At 27.5% G+C, this 26,889-nt stretch overlaps 1 protein-coding gene across 1 annotated transcript in view; it reads right to left on the bottom strand.

The window, feature by feature from the left end:
• lft (Limb expression 1 family member lowfat) overlaps positions 1-26,889 on the bottom strand; it is a 116,723-nt gene that overhangs the window by 70,576 nt on the left and 19,258 nt on the right. Inside the window, exon 2 of the mRNA XM_088201396.1 lies at positions 20,118-20,556. Within this exon, the coding sequence (XP_088057522.1) occupies positions 20,118-20,328 (211 nt within the window). The 5' untranslated portion in view covers positions 20,329-20,556. The remainder of the gene's footprint in view (positions 1-20,117; positions 20,557-26,889) is intronic.

Genomic DNA, 26,889 nt, shown 5'->3' with positions numbered 1-26,889 from the left:
TGCGTATTAGTTGTGTTATATCAAGGATCGAGAGAGAACGTTATTTACGCGGGTTAGATTCGTGCTGGAAATTTTATTTTTTGGTAGTTTCTTTTTATTATTATTTACTTTTTTGTTGTTATTATTATGTTTTTAATTTATTTTATAAATATATTTTATTAAACTCTTTTGATACATAGTATAAAAAAACTTTTTTGAATTTTTTTTTCGATTCCTTAGATAATTTAAAAAATTAAACAAATTTATCGCAAAGTTTGCAAATAAAAATATAGCAGTATTTAGGAGAGAAACCTGACACTACGATAATTCATCACCCAGAACCGAGTGAATAGAATCGTCAAAAATGTAATTTTTGCCCTAGGAAAAAAATCGCAAAATCACCATCAAATGCCACATGTGCTATAACCCAATATGCAAAGAACATTCATCGGCATTATGTCCAGATTGCTTAACTAAGTATTCAAGTAATCAAGATCAAAAATAATATATATTTTTTCATGTTATTTTTAAAGTTTTAGGCATATTTCTAAAAAAATTATATTTTACTTTTAAAATATTTATTATTTTATTTTTCTTCTTTCGTTATGTAAATAAAAGTTTTAAAGAATTTATTTATTTTATATATACAACACTAAAATAAACCAAAAATAAAAAAAATAATAAATATTCAATATTTAAACTTAAAAACAGAAAAAACTGAGAGGCGGCTATTCGCTCAGGCGCGACCAACGGCGTATGCAACACTCGCGCGACCAACGGCGGGTTAATGCGAAAAAGTCCCTTTCTCACTAATGCGCATAATTAAAGAACAGCATTCGAAACACTTTTTTCGAAAATAAATTAGATCATTTTCTCAAATGCTTGGAATGGTATAATGATTTATTTGCAGTTACAAAAAAATAGTACCTTAATGTTCTTTAAAGCAACAAATATAATATTGCTTACTTTCACTATCAATATTAAAACTATTTATACATTACCGAATCAAATATAGTATTATACTATAATATATTTATAAAAAATAAAATAAAGCTTCCTTGTTATTAAATTGAGTATATAATATTAGAAAAGTTATTAATATAACTGCATCATATATTATTAACGGCTTTAAATTTGTTTTTTGTAATTTGGCACTATGTAGAAAACGGCGCAACGCTTTGGTTCTTAAACTGGTAATTCACCCTGAACAAATATAAATTGTTAATTGCCAATAAAATTTACGAGCATGGAACATATATTTCATAATATAAAGCTCCATTACCAAATTGCAGTCATTATACGTGTTCCATCCTTCAAAAAGTGATAATCTATACGAGGGACGGTCAACATTAATTTTATCTTTAAAATCTAGTTTAAATGGGCGTAAAAACAAATATGCCTTGTCTCCTTATGCACGATGAGAGCAAACCTACTTATACATATACACCTTATTAAGATATTTTGTATATGTATTAAAGTTTTTTTTAAATTTAATTTTAAACTTATTTACATTATTTTATGTTTTTAATAACATATATAATAAAGTATACAGCTTAGTTATATTAAAAAAATAAATTTAAAAAGATTCCCTTCTCTGCTTTGTCCTAAAAATAATTTTAAAATATCATATTCACTGATACTTTTTATTATGGTTATTATGCATCAATATTTCAGTATACGTACATATATTTATTTATAAATACTTATAAATGACCTTACATCTTTTTAATTTTTTTATATGTATTATAATAGTATTTATATTAAATTACGAAAAAATCTTTAAATAGCAACTAAAATGGAATAATTGTTTTTTGCGCTCTCCTATTTGTCGAAATTTGGTTTAGATGTTGTTCACTTGAATAATATTGTAATATTGTAAAAAAATCGTGAATTAAATTATTGCTTCTTATCTTTCCATATTTTGTATCTATACTTTACATAATTTATCAAACCAATATTTCCATATTTTTTGTAGTCATTTCAGTTATTGTTTTGATCCTTTTTTAGTGAGACCGGCGATTGAGAAGTAACTGAAATACTTCCATTTTTAAATTTGGGGTGAAACTTTTACACTTAAAAATAAGTAAAATGAAAATAATGACGTCAAATTTACGTAAAAATAAAGAAATGAAATGTTACGCAAATTGTCAATGTTTTACATGACAAAAAAAGCCCTGTTTCAACCCGTTAGAGTGAAGACTTTGTAGTATCTAAAATTCCTTCTGCCGTTATGTTTTAAGTCTAAAAACAAATTTCTCGGTGAATTCATTCCAATAATTTCGATACAGTTATCTGTCGAAAAAATGTGCCAGAACGCAATCCGGTGCGTTTTATGACACAAAACGTACGGGAAACAACTTTGAATTTAAATATAAGCAAAACATGTTACAGTACATATTACTATAAAGGGTGAAAAACACATTTTAATAGTTTCAAATCTTTAGCTAAATATACATAAATTAATATACTGTTTTTTTACATGAATTGTAAAAGGTTTTCAGTTATTTTCCATATAAATTATAACCAATAACGTTTTATTTTTATTATATTGTAGCTAATAACAAACCAGTAAACATAAAAATAATTATAAACCGGTAGCATGTATTGTCTTTAATATTATTTTTGTAAAATTAATTGTCATATAATATATTAAAACTTAGCTAGCAATTAGATTTAATATAATAATATTCATTATTTAGTTATTAAATTCCAGTATAAAATTATGCAAAAATAATTAAAAGTAATTGAATTCAACTCTAAAGCATTAACGTCCGGGTTTCAGTAACACTCCATCGTTGATATCTAATGCGCGGAAAAGCTTACGGCATTGAAATCTACACAAGTATTGAACGAAATCGTTTAATACTCGACATTCAACATTTATTATACGTGTTAAAATATAATCACTTGAATAAATATACGTGGGCTTATTGTTTTACATCATTAAAACCATTTAAGTTTACAGTGAAAAATATTAAAACAAAGAATTGATTGGGGACTACTTTCACTTAGTCTTTCTTTGAGATCTGGCTTTTGCTCACAGATTTGACTTATCAGTTGTCGCCTATCTGTGCATTGACCATCGACCCGCACGATCCGTTCGACGCGTCGCGTCTCTTCGAAAATCTGTCGATTTTATTAAAAACCTTATGTGATGATTACATATTTTTATAACCAGTTTTTTCATGAAATATTGACCGCAGACATGCTACCACAGACGGCGTGCACAGACGTCGGGGCGAGGGGCGGCCGAACATGATTGAGCTCCCGTTATCTCCGAGAGGCTGATGCGTGTATTCTTTAAACGTCGCTGCTGTCGATGGCGAGCGGCGATAAGGAGGAGACGCCAGCGCCTCTGCCGGCGACGCGAAACCGAAACGCTAATCAAAACAAAAATTTGCACAATCGCGACACCCTGCAAGATTGGATGTCTGAAGAAACTGCAAGGGATAGCCAACCTTTGAAAGCATTAACAATGATGAGATTAAATTCATATAGAAATTGTATTTTCAAAGTACTTCTGTTCATTTGTCTCATAAAAAACAATAGCAATATATTTATTAACAGAACGTTCATTTGTCGATCTCTATCTTTAAAATCAAACATTACTTAATAATATTTGCATTTAATAAACTCAACTACAAAACATATACCACAAATGCCGCACTTACATGACCTGGGTTATTTTTTAATTAATACTATAAATGAAACGCTTATACACAACACATTTCCATACCCAATATTGACATACTGTTGCTCTTTATCGAATAGCACATAAAATATTAAGAATCTAAGACATACAAAATATAAAAAAAAAACACTAAAATCAAATTTTAAAACACATCATGATCTAATAAATTATTGTCTTTCTACTTTGTTCTTATTTTATATATTTTTACTTTTTTTTTATCGACTTTGGTAATCATTCTGTTTATATATGATATATACCGTGATTAATACTTTCTTAAATAGGGATATAGTGCTATTTGTAAATCACTGACAGATTTTTTTTATTCCAATTATAAACTATTGTTAATCAAATATAAAAATGCATTAAATTAATTTTTTAAACACATTTAAAATGACAAATATAAAAGTATATAACACATCAATATTTTAATTTTTAAAAGTAAGCTTAACCTATGCCCACAAAGAAACTCCTTTGTTATGGTGAATGTAATTCTAACATTCTCAATCAGGAATTTTATCTTTGCTTTATGGTACAGTCTTAATCTAGATTCAATTAAATATATTACTTGATTTACCAGAATGTTCTCAGTTGCAGCGCGTTATATTAAATCAATTTACAAGTTATGAACGAAAAAATTTACCAATTATCCGGTTTGATTCCTAATTTATTTTACTTAAAATGAATCACCACAGCATTAACTAAGTCGATAGTAATTTTATGCCACTAAAGAGTTTTGATTCACAAATATGTGCAGTAGAAATAGTATTGACACAGTTGTATCTTATTTTGTAGTTAATAGCTTTATTTTTACATTTTATATTTTTATAAATAATTCTGTTATGTATAAAACAAAAAAAAATTTTGACTATTTATTTTATTTTTAAAAATATAGCATAAAATCTTTAATAAATTTTCTTGTTTTTTACAGCACAGAATCATTTATAAAAATGTAAAATATAAAAATAATGCTATTAATTAAAAAATAATGCTCAAGAAAATTTATAAAATTTACAGATATACAAATATTATAAATGCACTTTATTACTATATGTATATTGTGCATTGCATTTTTATCTGAAAGTGACATTTATTATTTTTATTATCGACAATGATTTAGCCTATTTAAAAATATTTTTATCTGGAACTACGCCAGTGCTTTTTGACTTTGATGTATACACGAGCATTATTAATTAACACCCTCAATTTGTCAACTGGTTCGCCATTTTAAAAAGAAAACGTTCACGTGGGCGAATGCGAGTTGGCTTACTTTTTTTTCTTCTCCAGTAAAATTTTCAATATAATGATTTAATAAATAAACATTCAACGCTGAAACATGTGTATGTAAATGTATGTAAGTAAGCTTTTTTAAGTGTGTACGACGCCGACGCGTCAGACGATTAAATGAAATGGGATACTCGACACATTTAGTGGACATTTATACAATAATATTACAAGCTTAAAACGATAAAATATTGATAATGTTTGTTACAATGTATGATTATTTTTATACGTATTTTTGCAATCGATACTCCTTCCTTTTATAATGGAATTAACAATCTGAAATAAGATTTCCATCATACAAATATTATATAATATACTATATTAATATTTTACTAATTAAGGATAAACTTGCTTTTTGACAAATAAAACAAATGTTCTTGGAACATATCTCAAGCAACAGATATGTAACGTGCAATTAATTATGCTTAAATATGGTAAGCAAAATCAAGTGTGACATATTATTCAAGTAAGTTTGAGACGTTTAATATTTACATTTTCAGGTGTGTATAATGAATCAATTTTGTTTTTCTTTTCGCCTACTAGTAACACATAGATAAAAAATAAAAATATTATACTACTACCATTAACATATATATTTAACATAGTCAAGCCTAGTATTATTATTTTTTAAATTATAAAATATAAATTAGGAAACATCAAACAGATATTATTTGGAAACAAATAGAAATGAGCTTTTGAAAAATCATATTTATTTTTTAAAAGGGTTTTATAAATCTACGTGGTGTAAAAATATAATTTTTGTATCGACCTAAGTAAATTAATACGAAAATCTTTATTTAATATTATTTATTTTTAAGTTCAAAAATTTAATTAAAACAATCTAAAATGCATTTATATTTTTTTGTGTATCTTCTACTCTTTACTTTATAAAAATTGAATGATCTGCTTTTATAAAGTAAATTTAATAAATAATTTAAAATTTATAGTTACATAATTAAACTAGCTATCTATACAGTGACTAGTATTTAATGTCCGTTGCCATAAGCCATTAACCTTGTTGTTGATTATTTCTTGTCTTGTTTATATTTTTTTATATTATTAGAAAAAAATATTTAAGATTAAATATGTAATTATTCGTTAATTACATAATTAATACTATAATTTTTCGTTTCGATTTACTAAAAAGTATTGTCAAGTTGTAGAGAAACCAAAAAGCATGTGTTGTCATTTGTAACGATATAATTTTCTCTGATTTAGTTTTTTACCAACGAAAAAGTACTAATTTGGAGCTTAGTTCTACATATGTTTATAAGTAAATATAGAAAAAAAAATCATTTTAAAAACAGTTATATGGTTTTTAAGCCAATTTGTAATCCAGAGTTAAACCGAAATTATTGTATAATATTAAAATTTTCGTTTTTTAATTTACAGTCAAACATTCGCGTTATTAAGATTTTTTATTAGCATATATTATGATTTTATAATGAGCATAGTATTTGTTAGAAGTATAATATTTATTATGACCATAGCAAGATACTATTGTTACATATAAATCAGTAGTCTTTTTTGTTTTATTTGCAAAAAAATCGATGGTGAAAATAGTAGATAGAAAAGGTTCTAGGATTGATACTTATTTCCCGTCATATTTTAGTAAAATTAGTCTAATAAAAACATATTGATTATAAATTAAGTATTTCGCGATATAATATGCATTCTAAAATAATGTATATCAGAATAAAAAACATCTATATTTAAGTCATATAAATCACTCAAACAAACTAATACAACTTAAGGTGTTTTTACTGTACAACGTTAAATTTTTCCAGCTTATAATTTATTTAACTATTTAACTTCACTCCTTGTTCCATGACGTCAAACAAAAAAAACAATATATAAACTAGTTTACTAGCTTTCTCATTTCTCAATGTTTTTTAATTTCTCATGAAATGAGAATTATCATTTTCACTTCTCGATTTTCTTGAGAATTTTGAGTAATTTTCATAAATAAAAATTACACGTTATATATAATATGCGATTACAATAATACAGTATATTTTTTTATATGTGTATATCTTTATATTATTGATTCAGGAAATTGGATGATCGTTGAAGAGAACAAACTTCAATACCTTCAATATCTTCATCTGCGATTTATTAAAGCTGTCACAAATCAACAATATAAAAGATGCGACACTTGATCACAAAAGCAGACGGGCAGACAGAGAGAGAGAGAAACAAAACGCTACCGTGACTCAACCTCAAGTAATCTTAGCATGAGACACATCAACAGATAATCCAGCATCAACACAATTACGACAGATCACAGCCGACAATATTTCTCTGACACTCCAGCAAAGACTCTCCAACTTTAAGACCAGCTATTTCTACTCCATCACCTGATAACGGCAGTTTAATTTCTATATTTATGTGGCATTTTATATTTACTTATTGAAATACACTGTTACTCCTTCGACCTCAAAACCTGAAACTTTTGTATTATTTTGACTAATTTTAATTGTATCTCACTATTTAATAATAATATAAAATATGTTATTCAACTTTCACTAGCCTAGATAAAATATTATTGCCCTTATGAAATATCTTAAATCATACTATATATGTACTAAAAAATGGCTTTAGACAATAAAATTATTTGGAAAATGTCACATTATCTATTTTCCACACTAATAAATTGTAAAAATATACTAAAACGTACTGATATAATAATAAATAAAATTATTTTTTATAACAAATATTTAGCATACAAAGAATAAAACAAACCATATATATTAAAATTAAAATTAAAATAAATTAAATATACCCTATTGTTCAACACTTTAAATTCCCACATATGTTCACATACATATGCATGCAAGTAGCCCCGATTTTTATGTGCACAGGTGAACGAAAAACGAAACGACTCCGATGCCGATCAGATATCCGCCCATAATTTATTGACTAATATTGCAGGAATCAAATTAATAATTACCCGGTCTAATTTAAATGCAAAATCTTTTGAGTCGACTCCACGCCCTTTCGTTTTACGAACACATTCTTTCCTCGGCGAGCAGCGACAGTGCTATTTAATTCCTTCCGCACAAGAATTTATTTAATTATCGGCGAGAAAAACTCACGTCGGGGCCGAAACGAATGTCGTCTCGGTTCTGTGTGTGTTTGTGTTTATTTTTTATCTATAACAAACGAGAGACTCGTTGCAGTCTCTGACATGTCATGTGCGAGGAGCGTTTAACGACGATTTTTTCATCTTTGATGATATTGTGTCTGAATAAATAAATATTTAATGTGAATTTTAACTAATGAAAGATGTTAATAAATAAATTAATACTAACAATAGGGTTTTCTTAAATCAATTTTAAATATATTGATTTTCATAACTATGTAAAAATAACAATGTTCATTTAAAAATCATAATACGAAGATTTATGATTATAGATCGTGTTAATTTGCTTTGTTGCCTATTGTTAGAAATTAAAATTTATTTCCGCACATAACTGCCGAGTCTCCTTTATGTAATTAAACAGTTAATATACTTTTCTTTGAGATTAATATAATAAAAATGGTATACCATAAATAATATCCCAACGTATAAATGAAAATATGAGACAGTATAATAGAATGCTATTTTCTCAAGGATGATACGGAATAATACACGAATAAATAAAAACTATACAAAATGATTATATCGCATAATACTATGAATATACATCTTGCAATTATTAAATAATATTTCATCATTGTATAGTATATACATTATATTATTCGCATATCCCTGTCATTTGTATGCAATGACGACGCTTGCGCATGCGCGCCGGACCCAAAAAGGCCAAAACGGACGTGAAGTTCGGATATCAATCTTGCGGATCGATGATGAGGGTTACAAAATATATTATAAAATAGTGATCGGTTTCATATTTTCCATAAAAACTCGTTTTCATCAATATCCTTCCAGGTTCGTCGGCCCCAGCCGGCGGTCAATCATCGACGGGATCAAACGCTGCGTACGAGCAAATTTTAACATTCGGGACAATTTTGCACGGGCATCAACCTTGGCAAATTTTTGGAATGTTCAATAATGTGTTTATGTAAAATAATGCCATTCAAGGTCGTTAAATAATGATTCTCTAACGTCAGACGAATCATTGTGCGATTTGAGGAAGCTAATGATTTGTATTATATTATATTATATGTAAAGATATTCTTAATTTAAAGAATCCAATTTCTAAAAGTACATATTTATAAATTAGACATGCATTACGAAGTTCATGAAGATTAAAATCAGTTTGTTTGAATTTCACCGAATCTTGTCTTACAAAATTTAAGTGCTTATTAAAATTGAAGATTAAATAAGATAATATACAAATTGCTTACAAATTATTAAATATATTTATTTTAATAAAATCTGGGATTTGAAAAGCTTAAATAGGTATTCAATAATCAGATATAATGTAAAAGTTAAATATGCTTTTTATAATAAGTATAATAAATGTTTATAGTGAAACTTTTTCTAATGAATCTGTTTCCACCAAGATCGTAGGAATAATCTGATGCCGAACGGGATCAAGAAAATGACACTTTTCGACACTAAAAAGCAGACGGTTAACGAAAGACCATCTCCATAGAGAATCTAAATCAGTCTGTAAATAAAAACGCCTGCAATAGATCAAATGCATTTAAACAAATTTAAATCATCTGCATACAGAAGAAAACTTAAATTTGTAACTACGTTGTTAAGGTGATAGGGGCCATGTTTGCCCCTTTATGAGCCCCCGAAGGGATAAAATACTCCTTAGAAAATTTGCTTAAACTTGCAATAATGTTATGTTTGACAAACTGCACTATTAAATGTTTTTTGTGTGATTTTATTCATAGCAATAATCTTTTTTAAAATACCTCAACTATTCATAAATTGAAAATTAATTATAAATATTTAAAATTTTATTTACATTAAATCAGATATTAATATTTACGGCAACCTTGTATCAATATTATTTTTATAACATTCCATGAACCGATGGAGCTTTTTTAGTGGTAATGCACGCAAAACGCTTTGTCATAGCATTAAATGCGCCATTGTTGAGTCGAAAAGTTGTCGAGAGGTAGGATTAACCTCTTTGTTGCCATTTCTCGTATGTCTATTAACTGGTTAGAGCTGGTTGTCGATCGAGACAGCTCGTTTTTGTGCGATTACGTCTCTGTTACGACTGTGGGACGTTGGAAAGTCTTCGAAATGTGCGCTCAACTACGTTTTACAATCGGTTTTATCGCTTCCGATAGCCACCGGTAAAAGATTTCACTAAATTTACTCATATTAAAAAATATAAAAAAATAAGACACACCAATGGGACTAAAGAGTTAGAGAATGAGACATTAAAGCTCAAATTTTGGATTTCTTGCAGTTAAATACCGCTCATATTTTTCACAATCAATACCGTCGATGACTAACACCTCAAAAACTAGGTTTGAATCCTAATTTTTTATCATATCTGGGAGAACAGAATTAGTGATTGTTATATACTTATAATTTCGATGGATCATCACAGATAAAGAATTATAAGTTTATTTTAATCTCGCTGAAGAATATCGTAATTAATAATTACAATTGAAATAGATCGTACAATTATTATGTAAAAAATCTGACAATGAACTAATTTAGCCACGTACATATATATGTATAAAAAATAACAGTAATTGGCAAGTAAACAAAATCAAATATTGATATTTATAAACATATTTTAGAACTTCATACTTTAATAATCATTGCTATTAAAGCAATCATAAAAAAATAATACTAATACCTACAATAAGATTTTTAAATGTATTAAAATGGTGATATTGGATATTGGATTGAAATTAGCGATATAAAATATATTGCCAACATAAAAAAAGATACTGTTATTGAAATATAAAGACAGTTTTTAATCAGCGCGTTACTTTACATTAGTATAATTTAAGCAAAATACTGTATAAAAATAATAAATACAGTGTAACATATCTATACATTCTAGAAAAACTCATACAACACAAGTCTATTTATAAATATATTTTTTTTAAATTGTAAAATAAATACTATGGATTTATGTAGCTATTTTTTAATAAATCATTTACATTTTCTACCATAATAAATATTTTTACTTAATATTGCAAAACGAAAAATTCATATTTAAATACATACAATAAGATTTAAATACATATATTTTATATAATCAATAATAATAATTAATTAAATATATTTTTACTATTTTAATATACAAATGTTTTTAATATTATCACAAAAATAAAAATAAAATCGATACCGGATTTAAAATAAAAAAATAATATATATGTCATTAAATTATATCTCTGTATTATAAAAAAAATAAAAAGCTTCAAAACAAAAATAGTACTTAAAAATATAGCTATATAAAACTATAAACAGTATTTTTTTACATATTTTTGTCAAAAATAGTAGTTAACTGTGTTTAAATAATACAGCATAAAAAATATACATAAACATAGTTTAGGCTCCCCGTGTAAAGAAGTGTTTATTATCCTTTATAAATTAAGTAAGTTTATATTTAAGCGATTTTAAAGCGTTTTGTAGTCAAATTTTTCTACAATAGATAACACTGATATGACTATTAATTACATCTACCATACTAATTTAATGTTTTTACCCTAAATATTATTACTACACATTTTTCTCATGCATGTATTAAAGGGTATATTTTTTTTTAATTTGACTGTTTCCAAATGTAAATTTTAAATAGTGTACTTAAAGAAACCTAATCTTGTTTCATTTGCATCTTATTTAATGTGTAGTATTTATAAATTAAATAAATATATTTTATTAAACGGTTTTCATATGGGTAAAATAACGAATTGCTTATATAAGCAACTTAAATTAAAAGCAAAACAATTTGTTTTATTATTTATCCTTTCTTTTAATTCTTCACAATAATTAGTAATCATATTATTATCTAACATTATTTTTTTCGCCCCGTTTTATATTTTAGTAATATTTTATGTTTTTTGTATTTAGTTAAAATACATTATTTGACCACCTTACTAACGTAATAACTTTATTATTTTAATTATTAACCACTTCTTGAGTACTATCGCATACAAATAGATTATATTCACATTTATTTACATTTCTTACAAATATCTAAATTCATCTTTTTCCATACACAGTGAAATATATCGATCTTTTTGAAATAAACATACAGAATTTATTTTAAATTTTTACCTACGATTCTGCAAATAATTAATTAGTCAACTTAATTACAGTTCCATTTTTTTTTAAATGAGAACCTCAAAATATACATATTTTAAAATGTGTAATAAAGATAATAAATAATATATTTTAGCAATTAAAATGGCACTGAAAAATTTTCATTAAAATTGCATAAATTAATTGGACGTACAAATATAATTTTTTTATTGTTTGGAGGTATATTTAGCAACAAATTGTTTTTTATTTTATTTTTTAATTAAATACAATTTTATGGTTAAATTAGTCAAATCACTATTTTTCGTACCTACAAACAGCCACATATTCATTAAAATAAAATATTTCGAATAATTTGACTGCGCAGCAAAATAAATACAAAATTGCACAAAATCGTACTGTATTTAGACTAGTCTAAAACAGTAAAGTTATCTCTAAGAAGTATCACATGGTTAAAGCATTTTAAGACCGTGACAAAAACAAAAGCAAATCGTCCCATAATGGTCTCTATCGCATGCCTTTCGGTGTTCATATGTTTTATCAGCCCGCTCATTGAATATTCAAGTATATTTTCATGATGTCAGTCAACTCATCCACACATCCAACACTGAACAAAGCTCATGGTTTACTTTTGCGATGTGTATCTGTGTGTGGACGCTTTTTCTTTGCTTTGGTGAAATTTTAAAAATGCGTCAGACAAAGTGGTTGCCGATGACGATCCGGAGGCCGCGGTATGCTGGCGATGTGACATGCCATGGGAACCTGCTCCCTGGATCGAGGAATTCGGGCTACCGAGTTGACCGGTGATGTTGTGTGACCTTTATTCATCCGAACAGTGATTGAACTCGCACACACCACAATCCGGATTGATCCGTCGTAAATTATATTATACCTTACCCGCGCGTTAGAGCATTTTACGCTAATTCCGTCAAAAAAACAATAATCGTAAAACGCTCGTTTGAATACATAATTTGTTTGAGATGCTGCCTAGAGTTTTATTATGTCGAAAAAAATGCGTGGGTGCGATTTGTGGTAGCGTCTGTCCGAATAATAAAAAGTATAAAAAGTGATTTTATACATCATCATAGCATATATAATCTATAAATAACTAAATGCAGAAATATCGTATAAAAAATGTGAATATAAAAATCGTATGTACATACATATATGGACGTAGATCAATTAATCAGTTTAACTCATTATTCGATCCATTAAAATATTGTTAAAAAAGCCTCTAATTAAAAATATATAAATATCCTGAGACAAGAACACATAAACTAAATTATTTAGATATTTATAAATTGACCCGTATTTTAATAATCTATAATAAACATTCCCCAAATTCTAAAACTACAGCAGAATTCATTAAATTGGGTATACCCTTTAGCTATGTATAAAGGAATTTTAACAATTTCATTTGAAGTACTAAACGATGTTTTTATAAAAGTATGAGTAACACAATATTAAATACACATATTTTTCTGTTCGTTAAACGTAACATTTTTTTTGTCTTCTAGAATTTTTGCCAAGATCATGTGTAATATAAGTTACTACAGTTATCATATTGTTAACTTAATGGTTCTAGAGATTGTATCAGTTTTAGAGAAATACTAATATGAAACAGTTAACCTATCATGAATGTATCATACATTAATAATTTATTTCAAGCAGTATTCATAAATTCTTAACATATACTCTAATATTTAAATGTTATTTTGTTGAGCTTTTGTCTTTTGGTATAATATTTGTTTGAAAATATCTAAATATAAAGACGTCAAAACTGTCAGTATAACTAAATTCGAATAAAGACCTTAAAATAATTATATAACGGTTTGACAGTGTGTATTTTATTGTAGACGTTGTAGAAGTATCTTGGCATTAAGCAGAAAATATAGTGATTTGCTCAAGTTATTGAAAAAATTAATCAGTACTGAGTTAGAAATAATATAGTAATAAAAAAAAACAACTAACAAAAATAAGTTTAAGTGGAAATGGTTAACTTTTTTAAAAATTATGAACATCATTATTCATTTAAAATGGACTAAATCTTTATATAAAATATGTTAGTTTTTATGAAGCGTTAGAATTTATAAATTAATTATGATAAATATGTTAATATCTCACGTTAATCGATGATCATTGATTATTATTTATTTTCTATCCGAAATAAGTCAAACTAGGACCCATATAATCTTATTATATTTTCAAGAAACTTTAGGTTTATAATATCAATTTACATAAAATTTAAATACATTTTATGTAAATTGTAGAATTGCAATATTAAAACAAACATGCATTAATTTCAACAGTGTTTTTTTGTAGATTAATAAATAAACTCTGTAGTGATATTAAACAATTTCTCCATTTGGACTTCAGGTTCATAAATCTTACCATTTCAAGATGAATTTACTGCATCGTAATTATCGGGCAATAAATTAATTCGAGAAAGTAAAATTATTAATTATTCAATACAGTTTACAGGATATTTTATAGCTCGTAATGCGAAACGGCGTTATCGACACCGTCACGTTTCACGTTCTGATTTCTCAATTTAAGAATGCAAATCGAATCTTGTACTACGGAGAAATTGCGATGTTTTGCAGTGCGATAATTTTTCATCTCGGGCCTTTATCGGTTCCAATGCCATTAGAGCGGCGGCCGAGAGGAGATAGATCAGGTTTACTGTTAGCACCTGTCACACGATCGATTAATATATTCACCTGCTCATATCGAATGTCAGTGACGTTAAATTTTTCCCGCTACTGTTTCATTTTTGACGGTGGTTCAAATATAGCCGATGCTTTGTATATTAATCTACTATAGAGTTTTCCCACCGCATGAAGAAACAATAGTAGCCGCACTGCTATTATCATTGTAATGAATAAAAATTTTGCCGTCGATCTTATCGTTATATTCCCAAAGCTTCGTAGCCCCTTATATTTTTATTTTAATTAAAAAGCTCATCAGTATTTATACGATGGACCTGCGATATGAAAATATTCCCGTGCATATGCTGAAAAGCTCCTAATAAAATAAACTTTAATATGCGTGAAGATTTTAGTATTAAAGATATTATTTCCATTTTTAAGTTAAATAACTCTATAAAATAATTGTCTAAGCTAATCGCTCTTAATTTAAATATTTTTTACCTTAAGTTAAAAAGCATTATTTAAATATAGAGATATAATCTAGTATATTTTATTGTATCTTACTTCGACTGAGTTTTACTCCTAGTTATATAAACAATTGTTCAATATTTGCCCTTAGAGTCAATAATGACATATGGATCTTTGGATGCTTGGCCATAATATAAACATAAAGTTCTCAAGTATTATATATTCCATTTAAACTCGGTGTCTGACCTCTTCAATTATTTACTGGCAATTAAATTTACTTTCGATTAGAATCAATAGGATTTCCTTTCTTAAAGTGTCAGTTGGGATCATTGCCTCAATTATATACATACATATGTATAAATTTAATGTATTCACAAACAACTTTGTTCTATTCCACAGTATTGGTAGATCAAATCTTCTCTGTAATATAAATACGGCTAATTTGTGCTATGGCAATCCACTTAGATATTAAATAAATAATAGATTTTTATTTGTTCAGTGTCGTCATGTTTTAGATGAGTGTACTTTTTTTGTATTAAAAATTAAAGAAGCATTTATTGATTAAGTCAATTTTTATAACATTCAGTGACTTGTTTTGTGACTTATTTATTGTCATGGTGAATTTGAAATTAAATAAATTCTAGCCTCTTAATGTTCCAGTAAGGCTCGTTCTTTCAATCAATTATGTGTTCAATTGCGTTCCTTTATCTATATTTGTTGAATTAAAATTCGTTAGCAATACAAATAGACCACATAAGAACTCATCTTTTTTTAGATTTTGTCGCTCTTATAGTACTTATTCATAAAAGTTTTTTCTAATACATTAGTCATTCGCCTTTATTTTAATAATACTATATATTTTATGTTACTATTCCTTATCATTACTATATATAATAAAATTAAATTAAAAACTTACTATTTATATGGTATTTAAAATATTAATTGCATAGCTTTAAATTTGCAATTTATCATCAATAAACTTAATTAAAAAATTAATAAACCACTTAAAAATTACATACAAAAGATGTATGTAATTTTTAAGTGGTTTACATACTTAATATTGTATAATTAGATTTTATATTTAAAATCAAATTGTCTATATATATATATTGGCATATGATAAAATTGGTATGTATATTTATTTCTTCTCGATTTTTTTGCTGCGCATGTGTTTATATAAATGTAAACTCTCAAATACGATATCATTGTAACAGAAAAAAGAGTGAGATACATATCTTAACTAGAAAAATCTTTGCAAGATTTTGAATTATATTTACTGGAAATTCTGTTGAGAATTTCAAAATTTAACCACTTTTAAATAACAACAGCAAAATAATATTTTTAAAATATTGTTAATTGATAAATGTAAAACTAATAAAAAATTGTGGATGACTAGAAAAATTTTTAAAGACTGTTTTCGTCATATTTTTATACAATATTGCTGAAATAAATAGCCAGATCAAGTAAATCTTGCAACATAATGCACTTCATATAACAATACACACACAGGAAAACTTTCTGTATTAGGATGATAAATCATATCTCTACGTCAATATTCCTTTGACATTTTTCCAACCGAGTACAGCATTTCAACTGTATTTTTATGTTTAAAATTAAGATGCGATTGAAGTGAAGGTTAATATATCGCAAGTGATATCAACGCGCGCTAGACGCCAAACCCGTTCACTTGAATACTACAAATTAGTATTAACTATGTAATAGTTCTATCATATTTAAATTTTTTTAAATCTATAGAACGTATATTTACGTAAAAAAAATATACTAATATAATAAAATACAGTTTCTTTAAAACATCTATAATATAAAATATAATATTTTCATATTGCAAAAACATAACATTGCGTTCATATAAGGGCGGTCGCGTGTGAAAGGAAAGCGGATGCCCATGCGTAATATGTGCATTCGTCGGTCTTTACGTGGGTACAGTCAACGCATTCGTCATGGGAAACAATTTTTCGAACTGAGCCATCAGGTTCCCACAGACAATGGGAGTCGGCGCACTTCGTCTACGGCTAACGTCCGTAATGGAGCCTGTGAACTTGAATTAACGACGCGTATAACTTCGGACTAATTGATATAGCACGCGGACTCTTGTTATCTCAGAGATGATGTATTATATAATACTATATAGAATATTTTATATTGTACAAATAAGATCGACATTAGACAAAGTAAATATTCAATATTTAGAAAATATTTTATTTTGCGATTGATATATAATATTTTTAAATGACTTTTTATTTTATATTCTACATTAATATATCCTAAATCATCATAAATCGAGATAAATGACAAGAAATTGACCGTTGATCTCTTTTTCTTATGCACGTATATAAAAACAATTGAAATTGCATCTATCGCCAGAAAGGAAGCTTAAGGATAATATACAAAAGCTTTCTGGCTCAATTAAAACTTGTTTATTTTTAGACTAATACTAATATAAACAGTGTTTACTAGTTTTGTGTTTTTATTTTCTAAATATAGTATTATGATAAGGAAAAGTACATAAAAAACGAAATTGTAATGCAAAAATATTGAGAAACACAATCATATACTATTAAAACTATATTGCAGAAAAACTTATCAATAATTAATTTGTTTATCTAATCACCGCATTATGACCCTACAAATAAAAAAAGTGGAAAAAATCCTGAATAGCATATCAATAAAACATTAAGTAGAAAGATTATATTATTAATTGAAAAACATGTTTTTGTATTATGATTTTTTTATAAATTCGACCTCAAAACTACAACGAAAAATACATCATAAAACATATTTATATTTGATATAAAAATTAACATACTATATAATCATAAGACAAATAAATTGAATAGAATATAAATCAAAAATATTTTTTCTATAAAGCAATATGTTTTTACTTGTTTCGTTTATAAAGGGATCCGTCAGTAATGTGTGAATCATTAATTTATTTTTTCCTACTATTGTTAAAAAATTCACATGTTAATAAATGTTGTTTATTATGTGAAACTTGATTGGCATATATTATATGTTATTATGAATCAAACACGATAAGACTGGGACTCGATTTTAAAACTGCTTAAATTATTTTTCTCCGAACAACAACATTTCTCATTATTTTTAATTAACTTCGCACATTTGCCTTATATTCATATTACTCCAAACATTCCATAAGATAAGATAAAGAATTTTTTATTATAAATAATTAAAAATATCTCATTTCAGCCATTTTTCTCTTTCTTTGTACATGTGAATATTCATTTTTTTTCTCTGAGACAAATCGATTGTGCTCTCCGGCAACGAATCCATTCTCATTCCTGTCACATTGTGTACATTATCCGGCGAAGTTACGACTCGCTGAGATGAAGTTGTAAATGATATCATTTCAGAAATATTTTACAACACCATACCCGAGGCGTACTTTCTTCCTTGTGCCCATAATGCCGTCGGTTACAAAAAAAATACCTTTTTATTACTGCCAAAAATACTGCGATCAGACATGACACGCGTTTATGACATCGTATTTTCCTTCTCTCCTTTTGATATGTAATATAAAAAATACTGTGTAAATAAACTTTTATGTTTTTATAAAAAAAATGTACACTGATAAAAAGAAAATAAATAAACTGCTCTTATTAATATTATTTATATAGCTAAAAGTAAATTGTATAATAAATTAACTATATATTATATAATAATAAAATTGCTGACTCTTCTACTATTTTAGGCAGACTGATGAAATTATATGTTGTATATATTACAATCGTCTAAATATGTATCTATATTGTTATATTTAGAGTAGAGATATATTTTTTTACTCCCTAGTTTTGTGCTTTATGATATTTTTTAATTAAAAAATACTGCTATATACATATTAAAATTAATAATATATTTTGATAAAAACAAGTTTATCTATAGGTCCATATAATTATTTACTTACGTTTGTAAATAAACAATAGTTTTCAAAATATTAAAAATACCTCCGTCACAACCTCTTGCAAACTGATTCAGAGTTACTAATCTAACGTTAATGTATCTGTTTTACGTACATATATAATTGTAAATGCACATTTATCGGTGCGTAATTGCTTCGAGGACCATTTACCTATATAGATCAGAACGCGGTTTTTCAGATAAATACAAAAATATAGATTTATTTATTTAAAGTCATTAGGAAATTGCAATGGAAAATGAAATAAAATACAAATTTCTCTATAATATAAAAATAATAAAACTAGCGACTATCTGTTCTTTTTTTGAAATAGCGTATACTTCATATTTTGCTTTGCTGGGGGGTGGTGTCTCCAATCCGTTGAAGCAGTTCTTAAGTATCGATAAAAAAGCAGATGATGTGAATAATAAAATAATTACTGAATACTAATTGCATGGAATTATGGATAAAAATAAAGCTCTTTTTGTCAAAAAACTTTCGATTTATCGAAAGAGAAACGATTTATCAAGAGGTTCACAATCATTTTTTGAATAAAAAAATATTTTATTGTACGCAGCTTTAATGTTAAGCAGATATCGCTTGTCTAAAAAATAATTTCTGGATAAGTTAAGTGAAAAGGCAAATACATTTCCTTAGCTTTGAGAAATGAATAATTTACATATTATTGAATTTCCTACATTTTATGTTGTTAAATCTTGTTTTAGTGAAGTTTTAAATCTACTTTTGTAACAGTCTTAGAACAACATTCGATACATTAAAAATGCTACTTTGCATCAGTCATAAGAAAATCTTAATAATCTAAATTAATAAAAATTATAATTTATGATGTGTTCATACTAGTCGTACGCGGTACGTTCCGTGCCGAATAGTATGAATGCTACATAGTTATATATAAAAAAAACTCACCTCTGCCGTATCCTTGAGTGTGTTTCGCGAAGCTGTTGACAACGGCGTCGACTGCCTCCTTGAGCACTTGCTTGGCGCGAGCGTCGGGCAGCGCGGCAGCGCCTGCGGCCGGCGCTGCGCCCCCAGCGCCCCCCGCTGACCCGACGCCGCCCACGCTCCCGCCGCCCCCTATGGTGGCGGCCTTCGGCTTGCTCATCACGACACCTTGCATCGTCAACTGTTCGCGAATTACCACCAAACTTCCGCTCAACACACAATTAGATGGCTCCGATTGCCTGCCATTTCTACTTATCTATAATTATTATTATCTATATAATACACACACGAAACTTTGTTTTTGCCACACAAACAAATATGACTATCTATGCGGGAGAGACCCGATTTACGTATTATTTATCACGCTTTTGTACGTTTCTTTGGTCACACTTTTCATCGCGTTCTGGAAAAAATAAAAATAACATGCATTAATAAATTATATATAATATTAGAAAAGATTACATAAGATATAATATTACATACTTATTATTTATATATAATGTAAAAAGCTCTAATGTATAATACATTTCAACTTACAATTAGTTATTCTAGACATATTTATTCTAATATATTAAGTACTATCTTAATTTGTTTATATTTTTATTTAATATTATAAATATTATTATGATTCTAATACTAAGACTTCATATCATATGAAATTACGACTATACTCGATTTCAATTAAACGCCTAATTATTAATCCATCAAATTTGACAAAGCTAAAAAACCTAATTTGAGATGATCGATTAGAATTAGAATTTTTATAACCACTAATTGCGATTTTTCAGTAATAAAAAAAATATTATTTGTGTTTTTAATATATATATTTAATTTCATTAGACAATTTATTATCAAATATATTTTTTTCCATTTCTACTATTCACGTTATTGTTATTTTTATTACATGATCACCTGATATATTTATTAAAGTAGTAATATCGTATCAATATTTCAAATTTTATGCTTAAGTTTAAGACTGTAGCTAAAAATAGTGCTTATTGTAAAAAGGCTTTTGTGCCAAAGTAAAACTGATTAATCCATAGTATTATTTTTGGCAAAATTTTATGCTTTTAAAATATATAAATTCTAAATAAGTTCTTAACTAATTAATGGCAAAACATTTTAATGAAAAAAATGGGGCGTAATCGTTGTATAATTATTAATAGCAAATACAAATAATCTGACCATTTTCAAATTTACATCTAGTTTAGAATACACATTAAATGATAATATAACAAAAATGTATTTAGAAAGAGCTCTGTATTTAGTATATTTATCTGTATTTAGAGGTTTGGAAAAGTTTCTAAATATAGATAAATATACTAAATAAAACTCTAACACATTATCTGTATTTAGAGGTTTAAAAAATTTTCAATCTGATGATCTAAATATTCTGAAATATATTTTATAGATATTTGTGACAATAAATCATATATTATCAAATGGGCAAAAGCAAATATTGATATTATAAGATACAATACGCTAAATCTTCGTTATCATTAATAAAATTAAAAATAAAAATAAATCAAATTACATTTTTTAGGAAATTTAGATTTAAGACTGAAAACCATCCTTCTAGATGTTTTTCATTAAAATTAATTTCAATGTGTGAAGTACCTAGTAACTCTATAATTTTTTCTTATCCAATTAAGAAATGTCTACTAATAAAGATGATATAACGATTGCGGATTCATACAATACAATTTTGAGAAAAAATAGTAACGACTATGAAAAAGAAGAGAATAAATAAACGTTTTGCATAAAAACTACATAAAAATTTAATACATCTCAAATCCTTGGAATTAACATAGTGTCAATAATCAAAATCCCTAATAGCCATAACAATTTGCTTTTAAAAATAATGTCTTTTCTTAACATCAAATCGTATAACACCTTCAAACTATTCCAAGTAATGCGTCAAATTGAATTAAATTTAACTGTTAAATTGAACAACAGTTGTTGCTCTAACAACAATGATGTTTTGTCAGACAAAACGGGCAAAAACATCTATAATGACAGTTGTGACAATAGAAACGGGTGATCAGCATCAATCATTGCTCAGATATTATATTTTCTTGTTAGTGTACAGTATTTTTTGTAGTATCTATATAGGCGTACTTTACCGTTACGATAATAAATAACAAGCACGTATTCGTCTTTATTAAACATTAAATTTCAATAAATTATGTACCGTGGCTGATCATTCATCGATCATCATGCGAGATAATAAGCGGCTGCTGGGATCGTCTTTCATAGGGAACCGCATTGCGTGTATTTCTACAAATAAGAAATGTACACCGATATGATTAGTATAAATAAAGTTTTGCCTAAGTAACACTCTTATTGTAAAATAATCAATAATTAAATAATTAATTTACAAATCTCTACATAGAAAATATTGAATAACAATAGCTTATAAATATCATCATTTTTAAGCTATAAATAAACTGGTTATTTAATCATAAAAATAAAATAAATGATACTAATAATTTAATTTACTATATCTAAAATACTAACACTAATGACACACTTGAAATTATAGTTAAATTTTAGATATGAATTAAATTAGATTTGTAGCAATAATTCTTATAAATATTGTTATTATACAATTGCTAGATTATCAGATTCAATCCAGATAACTTTTAACCTAGCCATGTAACTAAACATTTCTATTAAATTATTATTATATCGAATTAATTGAAATGTTCTATGAGCGCATTCTATATAAATTTCTTGTAATTCCCTCATTAATTGCAGTGTACTTAATCAAACTGTCGAGCTGATTCAACCTACTTTCTATGCAGTTTTCAAACCGGTAGAACCGAACTGTTTTCTACTTGCGCCATTCCCATAGATTCGCGCTATGATTTATTAACGTCTTGCAAGAACTATGCGATTTCAGCAGAAACAAAACAAATCATGGTGATGCTGAAAACTTCAAGCAAATATGAAATTGATCTTATGCTAACCACTACTAACAATATCATGTTTGAGGTTTACCACGCTGTATAGAATATTGAGTATAAAAATATCTATGAAGTCACCATTAATATTCATTTCTATTTATGGGCTCAATTTAATAAGACAGCAAAGTCATAATCGTAAAATTAGATTGCCCGCCAATTATACAGGTACATATACGTTGTCCTATCCGAACAACTTGAATGATTTAAACGTGTAATTCTAACACACTCACACAACAGCAGATGATCCATATTTTTTAGAATTTCCATTTAGCATTCTAAAAAATATTAAAATTCGTGCAAATGAATGAAACACATCAATAGAATAATAAATTCATTTAAACAAACCAATTCGAAAAATAGTTTACTTGTTGTTCCCTTAGCAACAAACAAACGAAAAAATAGCAAAACACAAGATCGAATGCGGCAAATGAGATTAGGTCCAGATTACCCCCAAGATGATGACCCTGACATCGTGATCAAAACGTCGGCAAACGAGATGCAAGAAATAAAATGCCCTCACATCTCAAAAAGTTAAGTAATGCGTTGATCCATTAATAAACTACACATTAATACAAAAAAATATAATAGGTATATACAAGATGGTCCAAATAAAACTGAAGGGCTAAAAATATCTATAAATTTTTCGGTTTTTTATTTTAGGTAAATTAATTAATTTCATACAATTTTTCACTTTTACTCAGACGCTTATTACCCGTTTTCTTCTAATTTTTTAATGTTACGTTGAATCACAATTTAATTATTTTTTTTATTTAAATAATATTTTAATTTTATTAAAATTCATAGTATTTCAGTAAATAACATGTATTTAACTGATCAAATTTAAGGTTTAGAATCTTTGTTTAAAATCCATGTCAAAAGCAATAAAACCGTGCCTTTGCCGTACGGTTAGCTAGCGTTCATATTAAGTATTTTTTACTAATATTACGGCTTATAATAAGTGAAAATCGAATGAAGCATATCTAAACCAAATTTTGACTAATAGGAGAGAGCAAAAAATGATTATATCTTCTCAAAAGTCAAAAATCCTCGTCAAAAGCAATCAAATCGTGCCCACGCCATCGCAGCGGTAACGCTTGTTACCGAGCGTTCCCACTGCAACGGCACCGACACGATTTTCTTGCTTCTAGTGTAGATTTTTTCTTCTGAAAAGTGATTGTTTTTGCATCATAAAATTGACCAAATTTCGGTTTGAATATACTTTGACCAACACTCTTATATAAGAAGTGGTCTGAATAGTTTAATAAACACTTATATCATATGTGACGTCTATCTGTGCTTCTTCCGGTGATTTTCCCCTGAGGGATGTGTTGTCTTAGTTTATATTTTAGACTTAAACTAATGAAAGTACTAAAACTATAATTAGTTTTAAAACTTTCTTTAGGTTAGGTTTGGGTTTGAACAGCAAATGTACGTTTCGCAACTGTCAAATTGCGCTTCATATACACTTTAGTTAAATAATTATTTGGCTAATAAAAACACATTTTAACTGGTTAAAATGTAATTGCACTTTACTAGTGAAAATCTAACTTCACTGAAAAATACAGTTTCACTGTAACATTCGTACATTGCATGTAAATAAATAATGATTAGTATGTAAGTGTATATATTACTACGAATAGAAAAATTGAAATCATATTATTTTACTAGCATAGAAATTATATTTTCACTGGTAAATACCTGAGAAAGTGTATTTCGATATGATTTCACTGAAATGACACGTTTAAAAAAATATTTTGGGAATAGATTCGAGACTATTTTTTTTAGATTTTCTTTGCGGATAACCCGATAATTTCTGGTTTAGAATCAAGGACATCAGTGTTTTCGGTGGGGGGGGGGGCAATATTTTTGGGCTTATATTTTGATTTCATTAAAATTCATAGTATTTTATTAAATGATATGCATTTTTCTGGCCAAATTCAAAGGAGGGAAATTGTCTTCCCTTACCCTCCCCCCCTCCCTATAAATGAAGTCTCTGGGTTTCGAGTCGGCTAGTGTAAGAGCCGGAACGCTTACACTAGCCAACTCAGCTATGACTGTCGCCATCCATCTCCTTAATACGCTGGCATTGTACATTGATTTGTCAAATGTCAGCTATTATATATTTTTATTCTTATATTTCATTTTTACTATCATGACGCATTGAGGTGAGATTTCACAGACGTCCCAATTTAAATAATAATAAATATTGCCGTACCTCTTATCGCCGTTGTCCGATAACAAATAATAGCATATATGTACATACATAGTAAAAAACTATCCGTAAAATTAGTTTGATTATATAATTTGTGGAAGTTTAAATTATAACACAGTATATATAACTAATCCAAGTAGTCTTCAGATAATAACACAGTGTCCGAAGAATACAATTTAATTAAATTTAAATGAATTTCCAAATACAACCCTGTCGGTTATTCATAAACCGTACAGAGCTTTCGCTTAATAAGCGATAAAGCTCACGCACGTGTGCGGGCACGTACTCGCGTAAGTTTTCGCTGAAGGTTGAGCCCGTGCATAATGGCAGCCGGCGTGCCGAGGCAAAGTTCCCATATTAGGGCTCGCCCTTGACCCAATCCCCGTTCGTGATCGACCGACGATGGGCCCGTCTCGCCGATGCTGACGGATTGAATCGTTTGTGTCTGTACACGTGTTGTCAGCACTGACGGATGAATAATGGAGCATTCACTTATTTTGACGGCGCCACGCTTAACCCGCACGTCAGCTGACTACAATCAATAACGTCAATGATCACGCAACACTTCTGTACGTGTGTACAGTTACGAATTTAAATTGTTTCTGATGCGTGAAACGTTCACCTTTGGAATGTCGAGAGTTAGTAAATCTGATTCGTCACTAAAGTAATATCCTCAAATTACTCAAATCAATGTTTTAAGTTTAAGTGATTTGTAAAATCTACAAAATAACATATACACATTAGATTAGAGGGAAACAAACGGTCAGACGTGAGCTTTTCTAGAAAGCACAAAAAAGCTACTGGCCTTGATATTGTCATAAGAAATTTATGAGTCGAGATTCTGAAATTTTGTAATACACAATGACATGATTTTTTTTTAGTAAAATAGACTCCTTCTGGTAGGATTATGTACGTGAAAATAAATGGTATATATGTAAGTTTTTAACGAAAGGTTTTAAGATCTCTCTTGATTTTGAATAGACTCTAATCCAAAAATTTTAATATTAGAATACCGAATATATTAGCCAGTTTTTTTAACTATTCATTATTTAAAAAAATGTCTAATTATTCAACTATATTTGTAGTGAAATATTTTATAAAATATAATTTTAAAAAGCTCTAAAAATAAAGTTGTCCATTATTGTTTAGTCTTTGTGTATTATAATAGCTACACATTTTTTTCCACAGACGTACCGCTTAATTATCTATAGCGCAATTTATATTATTTTATCTTTATGCCACTTATGATCATAACAATTAATAACCGACAGAATAATAAATAAAAAAACAATTTATAATTTTCAAAATTCCATAAGTTACTCATATTTCCGAATTAATATTGTGCAGCTGTGGACTTTCTCAATAGCTGGTATTGAATTTTTTAAATCAATATAAATAATGTTTTTAGTTTGCTTTTATTTTTTTAAGCATACCGAGCAGTGTTTTTTTATCAGCAGTAATAATTAAAATGAAACCTTATACATGTTTATGCTGTTTTTTTTTTTTAATTAAATAATATATCTGTACTAATTTCCATTTTTTCTTATATTATATAACA

Source organism: Plectrocnemia conspersa, unplaced genomic scaffold (genome assembly GCF_051122295.1).
Source record: "Plectrocnemia conspersa isolate PC_06_02 unplaced genomic scaffold, ASM5112229v1 ptg000013l, whole genome shotgun sequence".
NCBI classification, from domain to species: domain Eukaryota; kingdom Metazoa; phylum Arthropoda; class Insecta; order Trichoptera; family Polycentropodidae; genus Plectrocnemia; species Plectrocnemia conspersa.
This window is presented reverse-complemented; position numbering and strand designations above follow the sequence as displayed.